The following is a 25,384-nucleotide window of genomic DNA, read 5'->3' as shown; positions in this document are numbered from 1 at the left end:
ACAGAAAAAATTACGTCATGCTCTATTTTTGTGCGCATTTGCACACCAAGGGTCCCCATGGAGGTCTATAGGGTGCAAATGGCAACTATACACTGTTTTTGTTGTTTTTCTTTGCAGTTTAGTTACTATATCTATGCAGTAAAGCTGTGTTCTAGTACCATATCTATGCAGTAAGCTTGGTTTTGTTTCTGTATCTATGTAGTAAACTCAGTTCTGGTACCATATCTATGTAGTAAGCTTGGATCTAGTATTGTATATATGTATTAAGCTTGGTTTTGGTACTGTATCTATTTCATCAGCTTGGTTCTATTATAGTATCTATGTAGTAAGCTTCATTTGGGTATAATATCTATGCAGTTTCGTTATCATACCTACTTAGTAATCTCAGTTCCAGCACTATATCTATATAGTAAGCTAGGTTCTAGTACCATATCTATATAGTAAGCTGGGTTCTGGTACCGTATCTGTGTGGTAAACTATGTTCTGGTACTGTATCTATGCAGTAAGCTTATTTCTGGTATGATATATATATATATATATATATATATATATATATATATATATATATATTAACTACATAAACACAAATAAAAGTGGAAAACAAAGCTGCAGCTGGCCACACGCGGCAAACCATGTCTACACATAGGAACTAATGGCCGCACAATTTTGCTGGTATTTTGTGTGGCCATTGTCTGCTGTGGATGGGTCTGGTTAGGCTGCATGTGGCCAGCTCACTTTGTTATTCCATCTTTAGGGTTCTTTCACGTGGGTGTATTCGAGTTTTGCACATGCATCAGTGCAATGTATTTGCAGTGCACAAGACTTTTTGCTCGTTTTTCGGTGTATTTTAATGCATTTTTTGCAAACGCAGGCCATGTTCATTTGCGGCGGCTTACGAACATACCCTGATTTAAATGGCTATTTAACTTAATGAGTTCCAAATGTGTTCTTTTTTCATGGAATTGCGCATCTGTGCATGCATTTGCGCGCGTGCCATAGACTTCTATCGGTGTATGTGATTTTGTTCAATGAAAGAAATAATTGATTTCAATGTAGAACCATAGAATGGTAGAGTTGAAAGGGACCTCCAGGGTCATCTGGTCCAACCCCCTACTCAGTGCAGGATTTACTAAATCATCCCAGACAGATATTTGTCCAGCCTTTGTTTGAACACTTCCACTGAAGGAGAACTCTCCACCTCCGGTGGTAACCTGTTCCACTCATTGATCACCCTCACTTTTTTTAGAACGTTTTTTCTAATATCTATAGAATCATAGAATGTATGTGCATGTGACATTCATATGTATTGCATGTGTGCGTTATTTATGTTCGTGTGTCATCCATATGTCATCTGTTTTTTATCATGTGTGCAAAAAAGAACTGAAGGAAACCCTTTTTTTCTAGAATTGCTTAGCAAAATCAGTGAAAAACAGAGGCACTTGGCTGCCATATGTGGCTTTTTTTGCTGTCTCGTTGACTTGAATTGGAGATTCTGGTCCGTGAAAATGGATGCTGGGTAAAAAAAATTGTATAAATGAACCTCCCTATTGACTTTAATGGGTCTGTGTGCTATCCTTTACCCACATAGACTGAAAATGCGCACATGTAAATAAGCCCTATGGGACTTTCCCAGAATATGGATGACATTTAGCCCAAAAAGAAGTTATGCTCGCATGTAAATGGTATTAATTAGATAGAAATGCAATTTAGAATATAATACAAAATCAACTTTTTTTGATCATTCTGCACTGTTGGAAGAGCTCATTCTCCCTCCCATACACAGACACACGTACTGCCTATAAGCATGATCGTAAGTACAGATAAGCCTCTATATGGCCGGCTTTATGGACCTGCTATAATTGGTATAAAAAAATCCATGAAAAGTTATTGTCGTTTTATCTCGGTTTTTGGCTATGGCATAAAATTATAGCAGACACTGTTAGTCAATGTTTTGACACTTAGGAAAACAACATCAGAGGGTGTCAGACTGAAAGCTGCCTGTTAATGGAGTGTGATGAGACTTATTCAGAGCTAGCTGCTAAAATTCCAGGCACATACTGAGATTTCTCATAGCATCCGGCAATGCTGATTTCAGTATTACTGAACAGTTCTCGTATGTCACCTGTAAGTGGAATGCTTTTTTTGCAACAATGCTTTGTCCTTTGGTTGTCACAATAACTCCCAGTCGATAACTTGGATTGCAATTACCTCTTCAATACACTGTAAATCTGGAATTAGCCAACGGATAGTGCAATCATTTCCTTAACTCTGTGTGACCACTTCAGTTTTAATAGGGCTGTTACAGATCACTGGCAAGAAATCATATATTCACCGACGTGCTTTATACTTCGTCTGCAGACTTACTGGCAAAGTTATCTTACAAGGGTAAAATTGCCTTATTGTGAAATGGCAGCTGCAAAAAAAGAAATAGGTTTCATTAAAAAGCAACCATCCCGCAATGATGCGTGAAAGGGGTACACACTCTGCTGGAATGTCGCAAACTCTTTTGGGTGCAAAAAGGAATATTTATTTGTCTTTCTTTGAGGCACAATGCTCTTGGGGGTTATTGTCACTGATATCTAAGCTTAATGGTTACAGTCTCTAGAAGAGCTTCAGAGCTTGACAGTTTCTCTGACACTTGGTGGGTAAACACACTGAGGCCTCATTCACATCCGCTTTTTATCACTGCTATTTTGTCGCGATAAAACGCCGGACAAAAATCGGGACCATCTGAATTCCGGCAGGCTGCTTTAACGCATGACTTGTCCTATCTTTTGCAAAAATACGCCGGCCGTTCCCATAGACTCCTATGGGAGCCTATGAGAGCAGTCAGAAAAGCAGCCAGCAGCTCCCATAGGCTGGGGAGGGAGGGAGTTTAGCATGAATAGCTCTGCTAAGCTCCCGCCCCTCCCCTTGCCGGCAGCCAGCAAGTGACGTGGGGTGAGGGATTTTAGCACAATAGCTCTGCTAAGCTCCCACCCTGTCCCGCCCCTCCCCTTGCTGGCAGGGGGGGGGGGGGATTTTAGCACACTAGCTCTGCTAAGCTCCTGCCCCCTCCCTTTGCTGGCAGCTAGCAAGGGGTGGAGAAGGGGAGGGAGTTTAGTCCCCCCGGCCAACTGTATTCTGGGCTGCGGTGTATATACACCGCAGCCCGGCCATCTGAATGGGCGAGAAAACAGGAGTTACGGCTGCCTCTCGTTCATGCGATTTTCGGCCGCAATGCAGGGTATGGGTCCAGCGCTCGGAAACGAAGACAGCTGGCTCTAATTAAACATTATAAGTCATTCTGCGGATTTCTGCCGACCGACGGAATTCCGCGCTGCAGCATATTTTTCATGCGATACGCCCACGTGAATAGACGAGAAAGCGCTAATTAATTACAGCTATTCTTCCTTGATTCAATTTTTGGCCGTGACCGGCTTAAAAAAAAATGCATTGCGGTTGTTAATGAGGCCTAAGAATAATTGTTATTGGCGATATAAATGATAAATGTAAATTTTACTGATAAGGATGCTTACACAAGGCATTGCTGCCTAGTGTCCAGCCGTGTACTGGTGTTCATGTTCTATTAGGTAATACAGGGCAAGAATCTAGAATCTGCATATGTAGAATAGCTCTACCCTTTATGGAGAAATCAATTTGGGATCGCCCGGGAGATACCCCACACAGCACACCTTCAATGCAAGCAGCCTGAACCCGGGTCAAATTCAAGATAATGCTTATTTTGTTCAATTTAAGTTACAGCTTTTCATACATCAACCACTTTAGGTAAAATACAAAATAATATCTGCCTGCCCAGCTCTAACTTTACATAACAGGGATCTGACTACTGACTGGTTGGCTAGTCTCCCCAGCCTAACAAAATGAACAAAAAAAAGGCCAGATCTGAATTTCTTACTCTCAAGAGTTCTCACAGGTTTTCAACTGTCAGTCGTGGAATAGAGAAAGAGAGAGAGGATACACATTTCCTCAGCCCTTTTTAATACAGTGGAGCTCAAAGGACTGACAAAATAATAGAAGTTTGGGAGAAATAGACCTCCCATCTACTACCCTGCTTCCCCAAAAATAAAACCTACCCTGAAAATAAACCCTACCCTGATTTTTTAGCATTTACCCTGAAAACATGCCCTATCTGTATTACATTAAAAAAAGGAATACATTACCTAGCAGGCTTGATCTAGGTCCCTCCCGCTGCTCTCCGGAGCTCCGACATGCTTCTTGCAGTCCTTGGCTACCCATAGAAGATCACTTCCTGGTTATGGGATTCATATATCCCACCTCTCTAAGAAGAGATGGCTGTGATTGGTTCATCGAGCACTGCATTGCTTGGCTGATAATAAAATCTTCATGACAGGTCATTTTCATATGTTTTTGTTGAGTAATTCCAAAGAACCCATAACGGGCTTTCCCACCCAAAATAAATATGAGCTGGGGAGAGTGTGGGTGGACGGAAAATTGTATTGGAAAGGGTTAAATAATGCAACCATACTGTGACTGGATAACACCGCCATACCTTGACTAAGTAATACTGCCGTACAGTGCCTGATTAATACCACTATACCTATCATGACTGAATAATACCACTATACCGTGACTAAATAACACTATCATACCATGACTGGATAACAACATCATACAATGATTATATTACACCAACATGATGTTAGGCAGTGAAAATAGAGCTTTCATGCTTTTCTGAGCCGGTGGCAGCTTGATCCAATCCCTGGCAGGGAGCGCCAAGCTGAGTTTGGTATGGTTTGTTATGGTCACTTTATCTTCCAGGTTAGCCAGCTGAGATCAAGGACTCATGTCCTGGCTCCAGCCACATGGGCTCAGAAGAGGGCTGGGTCTTGAAATAGGCCCTATTGGTGGCTACATCCAGAGGCTTTTGGGGTAGCTGAAATAGGGCACTGAAGCCGACATTGCGGACCAAATAATGGTTTATTAAATGAAGGCAATGGGTAAAATGCAACTTGAGGCCCGATGAAACAGTTTATTGCAGCCTACAGTTAAGTTTGCAAGTCCATGTAAACAGCTTAGTATTGGAATCTTGGTCAGGTTAACCGGGATCAAAAATAACCTATGATTCTCTAGTTACACAGTCCTTAGACACAGTAATGTAGGGTACCTGCAATCATTTGGAAGCCTAGCTGCTTGAGGATAAACTTTTGTCAAAAAAGGAGGGAACAAAGAAACAGCTTTCATGCAGAATATCAGTATGCCTGGCTCTTCCCAACTAATCTCTTTCCCTCTGGAGGACATTATCTATAGAACCACCGCTAAAGCCCAGTAGCATGAATTCAAGAGAGACTCCCAATCCCCCATCTGCAGCTTAGCTACTCCTGCTCAACCACATCTTCCGATTACTACCTGCTCAGTCTCCCGTTCTCACCTGTAACATAGTACTTGATGTGGTTGCAAGTTGCAAGTACTAGTGCAGCCCTGCAATAAGTAAGAAACTGCATGCAGTTACCATAGCTCAGCCACAACAATCATGGGCACCCTTAGACCAATCCTGCCTCAGGGATTTGGCATCCAATACATTGCGCCACATTTGTTTACTGGAATCTGACAAAGAAACCTTGTGTGGCTTTTATAAAATTGGAGGCATATGGAGGAATGGTGTGGCTAATATACTTCTATAGGTGCTATATGAGTTTATTAAAGACAAAGGTGGGTTATGTATAGAGTATGGAAGAGGTACACATTATGGCCCTGCTTGTACTTTTACTTTTGCAAGTACATAAAGATCTTTCCATAGTCATGAATGCTCAGGTTTCATACATGCATATTTATGGCTCATCAGGTGCCTAGAGGAAGCAATGACAGACTGCTTCAGCTCTGCATATTTAAGGGAAACGTAGCAGCCAGAAGAAACTGAAATGACCCCTTTTCCCTTCTAAATCAATTTAGTAGAGTACTCAAAAGTAAAGAATGTGACCCAGTCAGAATTTTTGATTGGTGTCATTCAAGGTGCTGAGACACCCACTGATCACTATAATAAAGGGGCAGAAATGCTCAGCTCAGCTCTTAAGCCCTTGGGATCGGATATGCTCTCCTCTGAAAACAGAGTAAAGTGTTGTATGGGCTAGAAAGTCTGTAGGCATACATTAGTAACCCCACCACATATAGAAGAGACGAAAACAGGAGATTTGAGCCAAAGGGGCACAGCGCTTGGTCATGCTTATCAGTAGCCAGAACCCCAGTGATTAAAATGCCCATTATTTAAATAACTAACAGTTACTTTTTACATGAAATTATCTAAATTAATTCGCTCAGTAACATGCAGCTTTATGCTAATCTGTATTTCTTTTTCACTTGCAGCGACAACGTCAAATGTTCATCATCTCCAAACAAAGACACAAGACAGGAGACGCTAAATGGAAATCTGGAGAATGGGAGTATAACAGGAAGGCTCGGGAGTGGGCTCAGCCTGCGCCAGCCCCATAGGTAAGGTTGGAAAAGCAGGTGTCATATCTACCAGATTACTTTGTTTCTCTTACTGAAGGCAGTAACAAAAAGATAGGATCACACATAGACGTAAAAAATGGACATAGGAAACACATTCTCATGCCACATGGACATATACATGCATTAAAATTGCTCTACCGTTCACGCATCAAAATTGGACAAGCTGATGTGATTATGGCCAACACTGACTCTTCAGAATGAGCTACTGGTAAAATTTAGTTTAATGACCTGACACTGATAATGTTTTAGCGTAACACTTAGCAAATAAAAGGGAACCTGTCAACTAGAAGCACTATAAACTAAGTTGTGGCACTTATAGTTTAGGTGACAGGGAGTCTAGTAAAGATACAGTCAAACTGGAGCAAGTTCAGAGAAGAGTCACTTAGATGGTGAGCGGTCTGCAAATCATGTACTGTGAGGAACAGTTAAAAGATCTGGGAATGTTTAGCTTGCAAAAAAGAAGGCTGAGAGGCGACTTAATAGCTGTCTACAAATATCTGAAGGACTGTCACAGTGCAGAGGGATCAGCCCTATTCTCATTTGTACAAGGAAAGACTAGAAGCAATGGGATGAAACTGAAAGGAAGAAGACAGAAATTAGATATTAGGAAAAACTTTCTGACAGAGAGGTGATCAATGAGTGGAACAGGTTACCACAGGAGGTGGTGAGTTTTCCTTCAATGGAAGGCTATAAACAGAGGTTGGACAGATATCTGTCTGGGATGACTTGGTGATCCTGCATTGAGCAGGGGGTTGGACCCGATGACCATGGTGGTCACTACATTTTATGATTCTATGTGTCTCATACTTACCATTCGTAGTTCCACTCATCTCTATGGAAGTGCACACACAACCTTCTGAAGAGAGTTCCACTGGCTGTACAGGCGCTAACATTGCCAGGGAACACCACAGGAATGGGGGACTGAGTGAGTATGAGACCCAGGTCCCCAGACTCCCCATCAGCTTAGTTTATGGTGCCTATAGTTCATGACAGGTTCCCTTTAAAATCACATAAGTTCTAGACCTATCCATCTTTCTAGATGTCAAATAAACCTTTTGGAAAGTCTCTGGATAAAACGATTTCCTTGATAAACCTCTAAAGTCAGCTATTTGCTGACCTCCACGTTTAGTGTGACTTGGAATTCGATATACACCGCCAAGGTTGACACGTGGGCACTCTGCTCCAAGCTTACTACTATTAGAACTACAATTCAAAGCCTGTTTTGTTGTTATTATGTTGAGAACATTTTATGATGGTGGTGAAAAGCACTTACAGTGAAATCACATTTTCTTCAGGTATGCTACTGACTGGGGCTTTATAACAGTAATCATTGTGCTGATATGAGTTCTTCCCTAGATGAAGGCAGTGTTTGAGGGAGTGGGTAGCTAAAAGGACACTTGCTGATTCCTTACAGGCTGCTATCAGATAGCCTGATGTATGATGGACTCCAGCAAATACAGCCAACATAGACCACTGTGTCCTTATTTTGCTGACCAGGAGCACAAAAGGCACTTCAGAGGTCCAAAGAATTGAAAACCCTTTACAAATTTTCAAGTGGAGGGAGGCTGTTTTCACATGGCCGAGAAAGTCGCACAAGATTTGTACATTGTGAGACGCATACATGTCGCACAAATATGAAACCCATTCTTCTGAATAAGGGTCATACACATGAGCGATTTTTTCCCCCACATCACACCGCGATGTGAGGCAGGAATCAAATCTTGGCATGTCTATCTTTGGGCGTGCCCACGCATCACCCAATGTTTGCAATGGGGCCAGCGGCAGCATCGCACCACTTGTAAGGTGTACTTGGGGTGATGCGATATTTCCCCATTGAAAAGCCACAGTGGAGGATCGCTACTTCCCCGAAGTGATGCAAGGCGGTTTTAATATAAAAACAGCTTGCATCTGCAGGGATATCGCATGTTGGCGAGCGCAATATCGATATGGCACTCGCCTGTGTGAATTTAGCCTGAAAAGGAGAGAAAATCCACAATTGTGCTATTGTTGTTTGGGTTTGTTTTTTTAGTGTTCATTGTGCAGCAAAAATGAGAGGTTAACTTTATTCTGCACGTCAGTACAACTGTAAAACTGCCAAATTAATACAGTTTTTCATGTATAATTACATTCACAAAATAAAAGTACCCTTTTTGTCGCTGTATTCTGAAGCCTGTAACTTTTTTTTTCTTCTATTGTTTGGATCTGTATGAGGATCCGTTTTTATAAGGCGACCTGCATTTTTAATTGTTACTGTTTTGTGATCTGTACGACTTTTTGATTTAATTCAAATTTTATTCAATTTTTTTAGGAGACGGGGTGCTCAAAAAACATCATAAATCTGGCTTTTTTTTTCTTTTTTATAACGGTCACCATGTGGGATAAATAATACTATATTTTTACAGTTTTGACTTTTTCGGATGCGGTGATACCAATTATGTGTCAGTATATATGTGTGCGTATACATGTACTATATATATGAAAAATGGGCAAAAAGGGGGTGTCTTGGACTATTAATTTTTTAAACTTTTGTTAAAAATTTAAACAATGTTATTAATCTAATTTTTACTTTTTTTTTTTTTTTTTTAAGTCACTATAAGATACTTAATCTTGGGAGTCACTGGATCGCTTGCACAATATACTGCAATATATTGTGCATTTCAATCTTAGACTATTTAGGCCTGCCACAGTCAGGACTTAATAGACTACAATACAAAGCAACCCTAATAGCCTTCACTAGGCTCTGGACTGCCATGTGAACCTACCAGCACCCTGCAATCAGGACATAATGAAGCGTTGGAGAGGCTCCCATTCCATGCTTGGTTGTGTGGTAAACGCCACATCCAAGGAGTTAAAAGGTCACAATCATGATTGCTGCAGGCAGGTGTCAGCTGCAAGAAACAGGTGCCACCTGTGGAGATTGAGCAGGCATGGTTCCGAAGTCTTATCCATTCACCGCCCATGACTACCTGCAGTACATTAACAGCAGGTGATCATTAGGTCTCGTTCACACGAGCGTCTGTTCACGCGTACATTGGTGTGCACAAAACTACGCATCTATTTGAACCATTGGTTTCCCTATGATGTGTTCACATGTCCGTGCTTTACAGCGTGCAAACACGCACACCTGCAAAAGATAGGACATGCGTGCACCATAGGTCCGTGGTGCATGTAAATATTCCCTGCCGGGAGTCCCCTCATTGCCGAACACTGTGACAGCACTGTCCCAGTGTTCAGTAATGATGGCACTCCCTGTGGGGAGTAAAGAATCCTCTACCACAGCTGTCACAGCTGTGGCAGAGGATCACAATGTTCTCCCAATCATTTCAATGGTCCCACCACTGAAATCAATGGGCTGCCAGCAAACCCTGCAGTGTTTTTTGGGTAAGAGCTTTAAATATAAGCCCTTCCCTGAAAATCATCCCTAGCATGTGTAAAAAAATAATAAAAATATATATTCACCTCTCTGCCGCTGTGGAGCTCAGGTCCTTCTGAACTGCTCTGAAGCTCTTTCAGCAGGCAGGGATTTAAAATCCCCACCTGCTGAAAGGTCTGTGTCTGATTGGTGACAGCGCTCAGCCAATCACAGGCAGTGCTTGGCAAATTATTGAATTCCCTACATGCTGAAAGAGCTTCAGAGTAGTGCAGGGAGACAAGCGGCTAGATGCGCCTGAGTGCCAGCAGTGGCGGAGAGGTGGGTATATATTTTTTACACAAGCTAGGGATGATTTTCAGGGAAGGGCTTATATTTCAAGCGCTTTCCCAAAAGTCACTGTAGGGGTTGTCGGCAGGCCATCGCTTTTAATGGGGCCGCCGGCAGCAGCGGCGGCCCTGTGGAAAGCAATGGTGGACTGAGCTTCATTCATGCGTGTTTTTGCATGTACGTGGATGTGTGGTTTTATGTGCAACTATGTAAGCGTGAACACACGCTCGTGTGAATGAGGCCTAAGGGGCTAAATATAAACAAAGTAGAAAGAAATTAAAATTGGCTAATCTATGATATACAGAGCTGAAGAAATGCAGTATATAGAAAGTATATACAGAGTTGAAGAAATGCAGCTGTGTGGATCTGAACTAACCTTCTGTATATACCATATACTAACTAATTTCTCCATCAGCATTATCCTGAATTAATTTATTATTTTGTGAAATTTAAAAATTTTATTACAACTAAGAGTAATTTTGATTTCACGCTTAGATTGGTAGAACAATGATGGTTTATGACTGAGGAGGTTAAGTAGGAAGCTCCTGCATAGTAAGTTTATTACATGGACACAATACTTTTGTACTCCCCTGAGCAAATATAGAGGTTTTAACTTTTCCCTACAATATATTATTGGAGTTCTAAATCCAAGGTATTTTAGGTGACCATGATTTTGATTGACAGCTAATGTTATTGAACCATATATTATTATTACCTTATGTACTTGTTATAATTTGATACTATTGTACAAACCAATTGCATAGACCAGTGTTTCCCAACCGGGGTGCCGTGAGAGGTTGCCAGGGGTGCCGTGGCACTTCGGCTGAATACTGGTGTATTATGTGTAGCCACAGTAGTTTTGTCAAATGTTAACGCCCCCAGCTTCTGATTGACTGCGGGCATGTTTAATCCAGAGAGCCGATGGATTAGTTGTGGAATCTATAGTAACTGTAGCAGCAGCAGAAAAAAAATTTACAATGCGGTACCCCTACCAAATGGGGTGTGGTTAGGGGTGTGTGGTCAGGGCATGGCTAGGGTGTGGCTTATTACGACATATGTTTTTTACCACTATTGTTATAAAAAGGACAGGGCTGTTTAAAAAAAACACACACAGGGAGGAACACTGGGTGGGCCATTGATATACATTATATTTAAAATGAACATGCTGTGGAATTTAATCCTGCACCGCATGTCAGTGTCCACACAGGTCTTGTGCAGATTGTATCCACACCGTGTGGATGATTTTCAAAATCTCAAACACTTTGCTGCTACAGCTACTATAGATTTCCCAACTAATCTGCCTTATGTAGTAATAGTGCCCCCCCCCCCTCCATGTTGGTGGCCACAGTAGTAATGGCGACCGCCACAGCAGCCTCGGTAGTAATTATTGCGCCCCCGGCTGCAATAGGGGCCCCCATTATTGCGGCCCCGGCTGCAATAGCGGCCCCCATTATTGCGGCCCCCTATTGTGGCCCTGCAGTAATAGCTGCCCCCTATTGCGGCCTCAGCAGTAATAGAGGTCCCCGGCTGTAATAGCGCCCCCCTATTGCGACCCTGGCTGTAATAGCCAGCCTCTATTGTAGCATTGGCTGTAATAGCCGCCCCTGATTGCAGCCCTGACGGTAATAGCCGCCCCCCATTGCTGCACCGGGTGTAATAGCCGCCCCTGATTGCAGCCCTGGCTGTAATAGGGGCCCCCGATTGTGGCCCCGGCTGCAATAGCGGCTTCTTATTGCTGCCCAGGCTGTAATTGCGGCCCCTGATTGTGGCCCCGGCTGTAATTGCGGCCCTATATTGCTGCCCCAGCTGTCATTGTGGCCCCGGCTGTTAACCACCCTCTCCCATTAATAACATTAACCCCCTGCCCCACTTACTTACTGCGCTCACTGCGTCCCTGATGCCGGCTCTGCTGTCATGTGCCCCGGCCGTCCACTCGGTCAGGCAGGCAAGTGACCCACCCACCAGCTCTATCAGGCAGGCAGGCATCCTGCCTGCCAGGTCTCCTGTCACGTGTCCCTGGTGCCGGCTCTCTGGATTAAACACAGCCCCAATCAGAAGCTGGGGATGTTAACATTTGACAAAACTGCTGTGGCTACACATAATACACCAGTACCCAGCCGGAGAGCCGCGGCACCCCTGGCAGCTTCTCACGGCACCACGGTTGGGAAACACTGATCTATACAGATGTTTTGACTACATTCTAAAAACTGTATTTCTGGTTCATGATATTTCCAGTTTAAAAAGGCTGTCCAGTTACTGGACAGCATTGGTTCAAAAGGGCTGGCTGTGTTAAAATAATAAACTGAACTATACTAACCCCTCCACTGCTGCCGGGATCCAGCGCTACAGCCCCGCTGTGGTTCCAGCATTTATTGTGACAGATGATGTCACAGGAAATTAGGTGACCACTGTATCCAATGTGAGGCTGCTTGTTCTCCAGGCATCAATGCTTACATCCCAAACACCATGATGCCAGGAGTTCAGGAACGTGATGCTGCAGCCACTCATTGGCCGCAGCAGTCACCTGATTCTCTGTGACATCATCTGCCACAATAATCATCGGGACCACAGCAGGACCCCAGTGCTGGATCCCAGCAGTAGAGGGGTATCTATAGTTAAATTTATTATTTTACAACAGCTAGCCCTATTAAAGTGGAAGTGTCCGGTAACTGGACAACAGCTTTAAAAATATAGTTATGAATGTTGAAACTTAATATGATAAAATTAATTTAAAATCAAGAAATCATGGCATATATTGTTTTGCTTGAAAAAGGCCGATGGTTAAGCCGAAACGCGTCGCATCTGCATAATAAAGAATATCATCGTACATTCCTCATCTTTGCCTGCTTTCTAGGATTCAGAGGTGCTTTACATTAAGCACCCCTGTAAAGTAAGTGGTGATTCTGTACTCTATTTCTTGCAATATATTTTGTCATTATTACAAATCCAATACTCTCGACACTGGAGCGCTGGTATTTTTCTATTACATTTTCTTGTCCTCTGTCTAGTGATAGGTTCTTGGAAGCAGAACAACTCAGCCCTTCACCACCTCCCAAGGGAAAAAAGAAAAAGAAAAAATCTGATCGCAAAAAGAGAAAAAGGTTGGTCTAAATCTGGACTAAGTAGCTGCATGTACTATAGGTCTTTTGCATAGATTGCATTGTCTATTTAACGTAATAGTCCTACATACATAGTAATAGTATGTTTTAGTCACATACGCTGATTTCATAAAAAGCACTGTTAAATTTATTTGAAACACTAAAGTTTATACAGGTAAATAATAAGTTGTATAGAGACATTATGGTGGGGTCCTACACAACACAGCCACCACAGTGCAGTCAGAAGCTCCAAGTTGGTGCAGTTTGTAAATTGATAACTGTTGATTGTTAATAGTAGCAGTTTTAGGTAAGGGTGGTTTTATATGGACTATTAGCCCCCAACAGTCATTCCAAGACATATCGCTCCTGTACTTTCACATAGGAGCAATAGAAATTCGTTAATTAGAGGAAGAGCATACCAGAGATCTCTGCTAGCCAGCCGCAATGCCTCCATTAACTATGATCAGGCAGCCATTCAAAAATGAATGACTGCCTGTTTACACTGAGTGAGAACTTGCTCACTAGGGGCTTTGTTTCAATGAGCAACTACTGACTGATCTCACACTTGGTGCCCTATCAGGTCCTGTTTTTGCACAACTATCACTGAATATCTTTCATTGAGTGATTTTTCAGCCAATATTTGTCCTGTATAAAGCCTCCCTATAAAGCCTGCGGGTATTAACAATCAACAGTCACTTAATTTGCAAGCCGTACTGACTGGGAGATTTTGGCTGCATCGTGGCCATATCTCAGACCCTACCCTTAAATAACTATTGCAATTCAATTTCTGAAAACAATAAAATGTTAAATATATTTCTGTTTGCTTGCTACTATATTGTTCATGAAAACCATAAGACTTAATTAGTAATATCAGATTAATGTAATGTATTATATTAGGCTTATGATTCAAGTCAAGTCCCTAGTTTAATCATGCAGTAATAGGTCACCATCTGCAACATTTATTTATACCTTTTAATTCACATGCAACTTTTAGTGTATACTTAGTATTTAGTTGGAAATATAAAAACATTTTATACACACAGCAGATTTAGAAGAACTTGAACTATTCAGCTGGTAGAAGCTATGGTTTATCTAGCTTATTATGCAAAATATGTTAACTTTCATTCACTGTCTGTCTTCACCTTAGGTCACGGTCTTATAGTCCTTCCCCAGTGAAAAAGAAAAAGAAGAAGAGTTCAAAAAAGCAGAAGAGAAACAGGTACAGGACACTGAGACAACATTATATTGTTATTTCTTCTTCATATGAATATTTATCTGTGTACTTCATGTATAAGTTTTGGTTAGGAATAAAGATGAGCGAACACCAAAATGTTCGGGTTCGCGTTATTCGAAACGAACTTCCCGCGATGTTCGGGTGTTCGTTTCGAATAACGAACCCCATTGAAGTCAATGGGCGACCGGAACATTTTTGTATTTCGCCGATGCTCGCTAAGGTTTTCATGTGTGAAAATCTTGGCAATTCAAGAAAATGATGGGAACGACACAGCAAGTTCTCCTCTGCCACAGCTGTAACAGCTGTGCCAGAGAAGAACGATGTTAGCCCATTGAATTCAATGGAGCCGTCAATACAGCCGACTCCACTGAATGCAATGGGCTGCCGGCGATCGCGGGATGAATTGTCGGAAAGGGGTTAAATATATAAGCCCTTTCCTGCAATTCATCCAGAAATGTGTAAAAATAAAAAATATATATATACTCACCTGGTGCGGGCAGATGGAGTTCAGCGCGGCAGGCTGCAGTTCTCCTGAACTGCTCTGAACAGCTGTGAGTAATATTCAGCAGCCGGGGATTTATATTTTTTATTTTTACACATTTCTGGATGAATTGCAGGAAAGGGCTTATATATTTAACCCCTTTCCGACAATTCATCCCGCGATCGCCGGCAGCCCATTGCATTCAGTGGAGTCGGCTGTATTGCCGGTTCCATTGAATTCAATGGGCAAACATCGTTCTTCTCTGTCACAGCTGTTCCAGCTGTGGCAGAGAAGAAGGATTTGTCTTCTATATGTTCTCAATGGGGTTGGCGCTGCTGCCGCCGGCCCCATTGAGCGCATATAGACGAACATCGTGTGGTGTTCGTTACGAATAACGAACATCCCGAACACCCTAATATTCGCCCGAGCATCAAGCTCGGACGAGTACGTTCGCTCATCTCTAGTTAGGAACAAATTCCATATATATGTCGATGGTGCATGTTGCTGCTACAGCAGTACAACTGAATATCTAATTTCTATAATTTTTTTACAAGTTTTTATAAATGGGGACTTGTGCCAAATGTTTAAAAAGCTGTGTGCATCTACATAATTTTGGCACATCTCACTCCAACGCACTCCGGATTTAGATCGGCACATGAAATGCCTGTCTAAGGAAATCTCCCCTATCTGTTTTGGTCTCTTTAAGTTTCACCATACATTTTCAAGATAACCCATTTACAAAGCCCTATTAAGACATATGAAAATCATAGAGGATGGTCTAATAAAGAGCAGGATCCACTCTCATTGAACTAACCCATCTATGTATTTCACGGTTTACTATTCATCTGACTGTAGCCTCACAGTAGCAGCAGTCACAGAGGTTCTCTTTAAACTTTTGTCATGGTGGCACATTTCCTTCACAATTTGTCCTTTCTTAATCAGCAAGAAATGGGATCGTTGTCAGTGGTGAAATTCTAGTTTTTTTTAAGCATACAGTATATTGGGTCGGGAGGGGTATAGTTTCTCCTTAGGGACAGTACCTGGAAGGTTTGAGAAGACTTATAAGGACTTGCATGCTCCTCTGGGAAATATGCAAATACAAATATGGAACAATGCCTCCACAGTGCCACCTATTACAAGGCAGCATTCCTGCAAGTCAATGTCTGAGCTTTTAACAGGACTTATAACAATGACTAGAAATATAAGCCAAAGCCAAACTCTGTCATTAAATATTTATCAAGATAGAAGTTATAAACATAGATTAACTATTAACCACGGGGTTTAAAAATACATTAAAGATATTACATAGTATTAAAAAAATGGATAATATATAACATTTATCACATTATACATCTAATAAAGTAGGGGACCATTTTCATAAGAATACAATAAACAAAAAGCCTATCAATTATCCATTTATGGTATTTGTTGGAATACCACTTTAAAGGGGTTGTACCAAAACCTTAAGCTATCCTCTAGCCACAAGATAGGGAATAGCTTGCTGAGAACCCCTCCAATCTCAGCAATGGGGTCCCATGTCCTCCATCTTCCTCACTTTGGAGGAAAAAGGGATTCCCTCAGTGACAGGAGAGCGGGACATGGGAGTCCCGTTCTCCAGATCGGAGCAGGTCTCAGCAGTGAGACCCCCAATGATCAGCAAGTTATTCTCTACCTATAGTCTCTTCTACTGTAAGCAGAATCGCTGAGTGTCTTTGCAATAAGTTCTCATTTCCATTCTTGTATCAGGGTTACTTTCTGTATAATAAAATTTCAAGACAATATTTCTGTAATGTGAAGAGTCCTTAAAAAATGAAGTTCATAAATTCAGCTTTTTTCTGATTTCCCCAGGTCTTCATCAAAGAAGAGAAGACACAAGTAAGTGATTTTCTGCTCTCCATAAAACACTGACATTATATTGATAGAGAAATCTGTATGGTTGGAACAGCAGTCATTTACAATGAATAAGGATAAATGAGTGCTATTTATCTTCTACAAAAACATTTTCCTAGAATTATGTCAATCACTTGGCCTTGTCATCTTGCTAACTGTGTTATATTACAAAAGAACACACACTTATGTAGCTAAGCGGATAATGAAATCCAAGATAGTTTTATTGCTTAGAATTGGTCTTCTCCTTCATTCAGATAGATTATTATTATGCTTACTTAGAAATTAGCACATTGTGGTGATAACTGACCTTTGTAAAAGGTCCTTAAAGGGGTATTCCCATCTAAGACTTTTATGGCATATCCACAGGATATGACAAAAAAGTCAGACAGGTGTGGGTCCCACCTCTAGGGGACACAACTATGTCTAAATGTGACCTCCACCACCCCCTACCCAGCTGTATGAGAAGGGTGAGGATGGCTAGGATTATGGAAACAGCCAAGTATGCTTTGCTACTCTGTTTCCATATCTCCTATAGAAGTCCATGTGAGTTAAATAAAGAATGTAGCACAGTGAACTATGCTGTTTCTATAACTTCTGAGTTGCAGAAATAGCGCACCTTGCTCTGCTGCACTTTTTGCGTAACTCCAACTGACTTCTATAGGAGTTATAGGAACAATGTAGGCCAGCCATGCTTAGATGTTTCCATCCTCCCAGCCGCCTCATTCAAGTGATGTTCTCATTGTGGCCATGTGTGGCCAAGATGGAAACCCCCTTTTAAAGCATATGTAATCAACTCTTTTTTGCACAGTGTTTGTGTAATACTTGGGCTACTTTCACACAGCGCTTTGCAGTGTTTGTCAGAGTTATACTTCAGAAGGATTTTCCGACTAATACCTCTGATAGATGCCACCATATAGGCATCCATTGCCCATAGGTTTCCATTGCAAAAAAAACATATCGCCATAAATTTTTTTACTGGATGTCTCTGTATGAAATAATGCAGTCTGCTGTGCTATTCCATACAGAAAAAAATATACTGATGTATGCCGGACCAACTGAGGCCAAAAGGACACTCCTTTAGCCTCCATCAATTGAATGGGGGGCAATGGATATGTTTGTCGTATGCACTGAGAGTTTACTGGCTAACATATACTTCAAATGCATTGTGAAAGCAACATTCTCTACATATATAATTATTGCCAGGAAGAGTAAGCAATCCTGAAAGTGAGAACCAAGTTGCTGGTTTCTAATTTCCTCTGCATTTACGTTCTTGTAACCCATATCTTTTAAAATACCAGGCAGCTTCTGTACTGTTTGTCCAGCCATAAAAAAATTACAACAAAATCAGACAACAAAAACCCATGTCAGCTTTGCCCTTTTGGCCTATTTATGTTTTATTCTGGAACACTACTGCATTTCAGAAAGATCATACTTAGAAGTTTAACTTGGGGCTCAGCTGGAATGGAGATCTGAGTCAAAGAAGCAGGACCCACCAGGCTGTCTCCGCCATCACCACTAAGACTAATAGCCCCCTTCGTATACACAAGAGGAGAAAGGAGCTGTCACTCTTGATGCTGCAGACAGGGAGAGCCATGGATGGCCCACCCCTTCGACTCAAGAGCTTAACTCTATACAAAACTTCTAAAAGTAGGGTTTTTTCCTGAAATGCAGTAGAGTTTCAAAAAAAACATGCATGGTACAAATGGGCATTTCTATCCTGGGTTCATGCGGCCAATGGTTCAGGGAGCATGAAACTGGTGATAAGTTCCCTAACTTCCCTTTAAATACACAAAACTGGCTAAATTGAAAAACAAAACCAAAATCTGACCCTGAACGTTTGCTTTTTTATGTAACCAGGATATTATATATGGTTTTCATGTCTCTAATATTACAGTTAATAAAATGCTCCTTTTCCTAGTTCATCCAGTCCAAAAAGTAAAAGAAAACATGACAGGAAACACAGAAAGCAGTGAGTATTGAGTGTTTACATTCTCTTGTTATATTGACCTACATGGTGAAGATCTCTAAAGCTTGTCCTCCCCCCTGTTGTAGGACACACATGATATTTTATCTTTATCTGTTTTAAATGTACAGTGTTGGGGTAGTTCAATTCAATATAATTAGAGTTATATTAATAGAAACCTGTGATTATAGTGTTTACGTATTTTTAGGGAATTTGCCGCTAGGTCTATGCTGCACTATCTGAGGGCAGCATTACGTATTAACAAAGACCCTGATTCTGGCACTGGGTCACTTACTTTTTTCTTGCAGTATTTTGCATAAAGATCACTGTTTATCACTTGCAATGCGAGCAGAGTGCTGAGCTCTTATATTCATGAGCAGCAGGACCTCACCTTCCTCCCATAGCTGATTGGTAGCTTTTTCCCTATACTGGTGCACAAGGGAAAGCTGTCAATCAGCAGCGGATAGGCAGGGGAAGCTGGCAGCTCATGAATATCAAGGACTCCAGAGCATGTGCATATCAATGAAAGGATTCTATTTTATGAAAAATACTGAGACCCTGCACCGGAATCTGGGTCTATGTGACTACTTAATCCTTGGGACAGATTCCCTTTGAGTCAGAAAACCAATATAATTTGATGCTCAGGTATTTTTTACCAATTAATCTTAACTCATCAACTGTGCATTGTCTTGTTTGTGAAGTTCTTATTGTTGTACATTTAGGCTGCCTGTCCACGGGCGGGTTTAAATTGCGTTCCCCGCGTTGCTATGGAGAGCGCTTTCCCCCTGTCCACGAGCAGAGAATCATTGCGATTCACCGCTCACGGGCAGCAATTCGCAGCATGCTGTGAATTACCGTGATTCTCCGTGGTCAGCCTGACTGTCAGATAGGCTGACAGCAGAGATCTGTCTGCCGGCTCCTGCTCCCGGGCAGCGGCGGAGATCTGCCGCGGGATGCTGCGGTGCCCGTGGACAGGCAGCCTTACATTATACTATTTTTAGATGTTTTTTTGGCAGAAAATAATGCATATGTGACAACTAAAGATAGGTGCTCCTCTCAAGGAGGTTGGCCAATATACCATACATATGAAATGATAGAAATGAAAATCCATCACAAAACATCTGGTTAACATGATCAGAAAATTAACTTCAATCCTTAATTGAAAAATTCCAGACACACAGCCATACTGAGTCTCCTTACATTCTTTGAGATGTACAGAGCTGTATTGCGACACCCATACAAGCTTATGACCCCTTGTGTCTCCGATTTCATACAGTATTTCTCTGTCAGATGACATACAAATCCATCCTAAACAATTGTGGCACACTCCATCACAGGGAGGTATTCTCCCTTACAGTAAGATATAGTTAGTAGAGCAGAGCACGAGGCTCTATGGCACCATCCTAAGTCCAACCTTTTTCGAATTTAGAACTGTGGGGCTTATTTACTATTCGAAATATGACAGTTTTCTGGCGCAAATTATGCTTTGTGCCATATTAATCAGATGATAGATGCTTTCAGAAGTTTTTGTCTAAAAAACAGGCATGTCCTAAATTGTATCAAAAATTGAGCCAAATTGCTTCAAAATTTTGGCACACTTTTTGGTGTAAACCAAACCAACCAATTGGTGATGTAAACGTAGACTAGACAGTCTAAAAATTCAACAGTTGTACCATATTGGAAAGCTGCTGTGGTAAATCTGGCGCATTTTAGGACTGTCTACTCTAACTTTTAGACAATATTAGTAAATAAGCCAGTGTCTTTTATGCTCTTTTCACATCTGCAACAGAGGCTTTGTTGGGAGCCTCCAACATATCCAGTATAAAATACTGGATGAATTAGCACAGCATGCTGTGTTACTTCTTCTGGAAAATTCTAGGTGGCATATGAAAAGACTAATGGACACCATTATGATTAATGTGGTCCACAGGGCACCATTCATTTCCATCATAGGACAGATCCATTCCCAGTTGGAATTCTGTTTTGCCATTTCCAACAGAATATGGAAAATCAAAATCACAAACACAGATCTGAATATGGTTTAAGTCAAGCAAACACATTGGGGTATATTTAAATACTGCAGACCATTGGTTTTGACTCTGGTCTAACTGAAGGTTGGACTGCGCTGAAGTGTGCCAAATGTATTAAGAGACACAAGCTTCTTAATACATTTTGCGCATCTTTCAGGCAGCCATGGGCCAAGACTATGAGCTGACAAAGGTTTCAGTTATAATTTACTCCAGTTTTTGGCATATTTTATGGTAAATTTAATGGATGGCATGTAGCCAACCCCATCTTCCCCCATTTTGCCTAGCCCCACCTACATTTAGAAACATGCTAAAGGCCAATGCAAAAAGGCAAAAAAAAGGAACAAAATTATGCCACTTCACTTAATTTGTGACATTTGCATGCTAGAAAACTGGCATACAGAACTAACTAAATATGCCACATCAATCTTAAAATGCTAATTTATGCAAATCAATGTATAAAGTGCAATGCTATTCAAAGAATTCAAAGAGACCTAAGAAACCCAAGAATCTATTTTTTAAATCAGATAATTTTTATTGCAGTTATATTTTTAATACAATTACCCCTGAATTTCTAAACATTTATATGTGCATAATCATAACTATATTTAACAAATCATAATCTCCTGCATCCCCAACAAAAATAATATTTAGACACATACAAAGAAGAGAAAAGAGAAAAATCTAACTCTTCTCCACCTTCTTACTTCTTTCTCTCATCCTTTCTAAATCCCATTAACTTTTCTACAATACCTCAATGCAACCAACACTCGATATGATTCTATTATATATATATATATATATATATATATATATATATATATATATATATCAGACAATGTTTCCCAAATTTTCTCAAACTTAGTCAAACAGCCTTTTTTTTTATACATCCCTCTTTCTAAGATTAATTTATAACCTCTCTTATCTTTGTGACTGTCAGGAAAGACAGGCTGCATCCAACAGGCCGTAGTAACCAGCTTCCAGGCCTGATACAATGATCTCTGAATTCCCAAATCAGTATGCCCATAAATAACATCCAATAAGCAAATTCTGGGATTAAGACTAATATCAACAAGATATATTTTTTGATTATCTCTAGTACCCCATTCCAAAATTCAGGCAATATATCCCAGGCTATACGCATTAAATCTACCCAATTATATAACATTACGAACAGTCTGAGTTTAACCTAGTACCCATATTAAACAACTTTAATGGAGTATGATAAACTATATACATTAAATACAACTGCGATACTCGACTTTCAGATAGAGACATCACTGGAATCATACGCAACATCGTGGCTCATTTCGCTACTATGGCCTACCTTGTTTCCCATTATTCTTATACCTTTATTAGGAATTAATAGGAAAACATCTGTCTGTATAAATAAGAAATAATACCCTTCGTAGTACCAGAACACCCAAGAAAATTCACTAAAGGTTGTTGAAACACAGATACTTACAGGGACTGAGCAGCAAACATATGTTGTAACTGAAAGAGCCGGAAAAAGTTACTATGGGGAACATCATAAAACTCTCTAAATTTTTCAAAGCTCTAAAAAAAAATAATCAGATTGTACTTGTTCCAAAAAGAATATTCCTCTCTTCTCCCAAGGTGAAAATAGAGAAAAAATGTGTCCAGATTTTCATCCTCCTTTATAACCAAAGAATTATCATGGCTTCTTAATGCTGCCACATAAAATGATGATTCCTGTGCCTTAATTATATCCAAGAAATGACCCCCTGCTTCCTCTTTCTCAAAGATCTTACACTTCATAAAAAATGGCTTATTTTTTGCAACACCTATCAAATGTTCTGCAAGCTGAGACTGTGCCTATCACATCAATCCAGGATACGCTGGAACTGTAATCTGAAATACTTTTGCACTTGCAAACCAAACAGTGGTAAACAACAAAGACAACCTACCCAGGGAACGGACCTGCCTATACGAAGGTAACCCGCCTTGAGAAGGACAACCCTGACTACGTATCTGGGCCACTAACTGACCCTACATGGGATAGAAGAATACCATAGCATACAAGATGAAAGATAATAACCGCTGTACTTAGTTTTGCAAAGACTCAGCCAAACAGGAGATCCAGCTCCAAGCTCTGGCTTCCTCCACAGCCAGAATAAGACTGAAATTAAACAGCATTGAAACTGAGCACAAGGCCAGGCTAAATGGTCCTGACAAATTACCCACAGGTGAGGCCAGGCATGTCTCACCTAATAACACTCCCAAGAAAGCCAGAGGAGAGGATAGAGAAACACATATAAAACCTGTACATGAATATTTAGAAAGGAAGTGATACCAGAAATGCCTCAACAGTGCCACTTTCCAATTAATTTTTACCTGATTAGTGGTAGAATATATATATGCTTGCTCTGCATCTAAAGCTTGTTGCTAAAGACCCATAATATCACTCTGAGATTTAGACTTAAATAGACTATTGCTCTCTATATGATCACCACATACAAATGCCTTCATAGCATTCCACACTACAGACAAGAGGAAGAGCCAATATCAAGGGATTTAATCTCTTTTAAACTTTATCCAAATCAAACCCCCCATAATTCATGATCTATAAGAAATAGAGGAAGCATAGATGAAGTACCTACTGAGAGATCTATTCTACAAAGCATATTATATGAACTGGAATAACAAAAGTATTTTCAAACATATGGATTTCTCAAACTCCACAGGTTACATAAACCTAACTCCATTAATAAACATTCAAAAGTAGTTGGGGAAGGAAAAGCCACTATAGAGCCTTTATTAAATGTATCAAAACAGGGATCTAGACTGGAATATGGAGGGGGGTATATGTTGCCACCATAAAATATTTATTTTGCGCAATAGTACATTCAAGACAAATGAATCTCCCCATAGAATCTATAAAAGCAGTACCCAGGAACCTCCCACCTATCTAACAAATAATGTAATCTCAAGAATTTCTCATCTTTCATACCACTTTTTCACAAATACATATATTTATGGAGATAAATTGAGTAACTAACCAGATTTCAAATTCAGACTAGACCCAACACATGAAATCAACCTTTCCATTTGTCCTTTACATCAGTTGTTGAACCTCCTATATGTTATTGTGATCTCCTACTCTACTTCACTGAAGAGTAACTGATACTTTTAAAATATAGACAGGCAGTTTAATAAAGTTTTTAACACCCTTGTGATGATTCTTCATTACTAACTTATGGATTGCATAGATAGTTTGCGAAGCCTTGTAACATTTCAAGTGGAAATCTGATAGGTGCCATATCCAAATGAGTTAGTTTTGCATTCAAGATAACTGCTTGAAATAACGAAAAATAATATGTGATACAGTGAGTAATAATATTCTCATTGTCTATTGCTGCTCCATTTCCATTCCTTCATGTAGATCAGATAACTGAAAAGGAGACATGCTGTTTTTTCCTGTTCTGTTCTGATTGCCAAGTATATTGGGAGGACATGAACTACGGGGAACTTCCCTTCTATCTTCTGAAGAGCAGCTGTGATTATCGTAGCTGTCAGTAATAACATTAGGAGTCACTGACTTAGCAGTAGGTGCTCAGTTTGCCGGAAATTGCCGTGCTTAGGTTCTGGCATATGATGGTAGACAGAATTGAAGCTGCACTGCTTTGTTTTCAAGGGAAGAGGTTGTAGATGTACTTTGTAATACAACTTAACACATTAAACTTTAATTTCCTGTCATACTGAGGCAATGTCAAATGTGTGAATTTATACATTTACTTTATAAATTATTTTATTGTAACTTATGTGAGTTCTTAGAAAACGCTCAGTGTAGACAGCCTGGTTTTACTAAGCCGACAGCTGTACACCTATTGTTGTTCATCCCTCATTGAAATAGTACATTCAATAGTGCATAATGCAGAACATTCACCCACGTAGTGTGCCCACCTGAGCTTTAGTAATGTAAACTGCTATTACCTGTGATGGAACTGTAGTTTTTATATTATATACAGTATTTATACATCCTACATCTATTCATTATACTCAGCACAACTCATTTTAGGATTGTTATAGCAAAAGCAAAGTCTGAGCACCAGTGATTTTTGGACCATATTTTAATATTATAATAATCCTCCTTCCTATAAACTTTTAGCTAATTCACTTTTACTAAATCAAGGTTGATAAGATCTGTCTATATTACATCAAGGTAAAGGTAAAGTCCCCTGATGCGAACATCAAGTCATGACTGACTCCTAGGGTGACGTCATATTGTGGCGTTTTCTTGGCAGACTGTTTTTGCAGGGTGGTTTTCCATTGCCTTCCCCAGTCATCTTTACCCCCCAGCAAGCTGGGTACTCATTTTACCGACCTCGGAAGGATGGAAGGCTGAGTCAACTGTGAGCCGGCTGCCTGAACCATGCAGGGATTGAACCTGCAACCTTCAGGTTGTGAGCGAGAGCTTAGGACTGCATTCTGCTGCCTTCTACCCTACAGTATATATACAATTAAGGCATGAAAACATTAAAGAAGAACATAGATGTTTG

The 25,384-nt window shown here is 40.6% G+C and overlaps 1 protein-coding gene across 1 annotated transcript in view; it reads left to right on the top strand.

The window, feature by feature from the left end:
- SRRM4 (serine/arginine repetitive matrix 4) overlaps window positions 1-21,862 on the top strand; it is a 107,138-nt gene extending 85,276 nt beyond the window's left edge. Inside the window, exons 2-7 of the mRNA XM_066604907.1 lie at window positions 6,325-6,450; window positions 13,180-13,272; window positions 14,417-14,488; window positions 16,833-16,859; window positions 18,793-18,843; window positions 21,805-21,862. Coding sequence (XP_066461004.1) covers window positions 6,325-6,450; window positions 13,180-13,272; window positions 14,417-14,488; window positions 16,833-16,859; window positions 18,793-18,843; window positions 21,805-21,862 — 427 coding nt within the window. The remainder of the gene's footprint in view (window positions 1-6,324; window positions 6,451-13,179; window positions 13,273-14,416; window positions 14,489-16,832; window positions 16,860-18,792; window positions 18,844-21,804) is intronic.
- The last annotated feature ends 3,522 nt before the right edge of the window (window positions 21,863-25,384 follow it).

The sequence above is a fragment of the Eleutherodactylus coqui genome, chromosome 5, assembly GCF_035609145.1.
Source record: "Eleutherodactylus coqui strain aEleCoq1 chromosome 5, aEleCoq1.hap1, whole genome shotgun sequence".
Taxonomy (NCBI): Eukaryota; Metazoa; Chordata; class Amphibia; order Anura; family Eleutherodactylidae; genus Eleutherodactylus; species Eleutherodactylus coqui.
The sequence above is the reverse complement of the archived record's forward strand: the minus strand, read 5'-3'. Positions and strand labels throughout refer to the sequence as shown.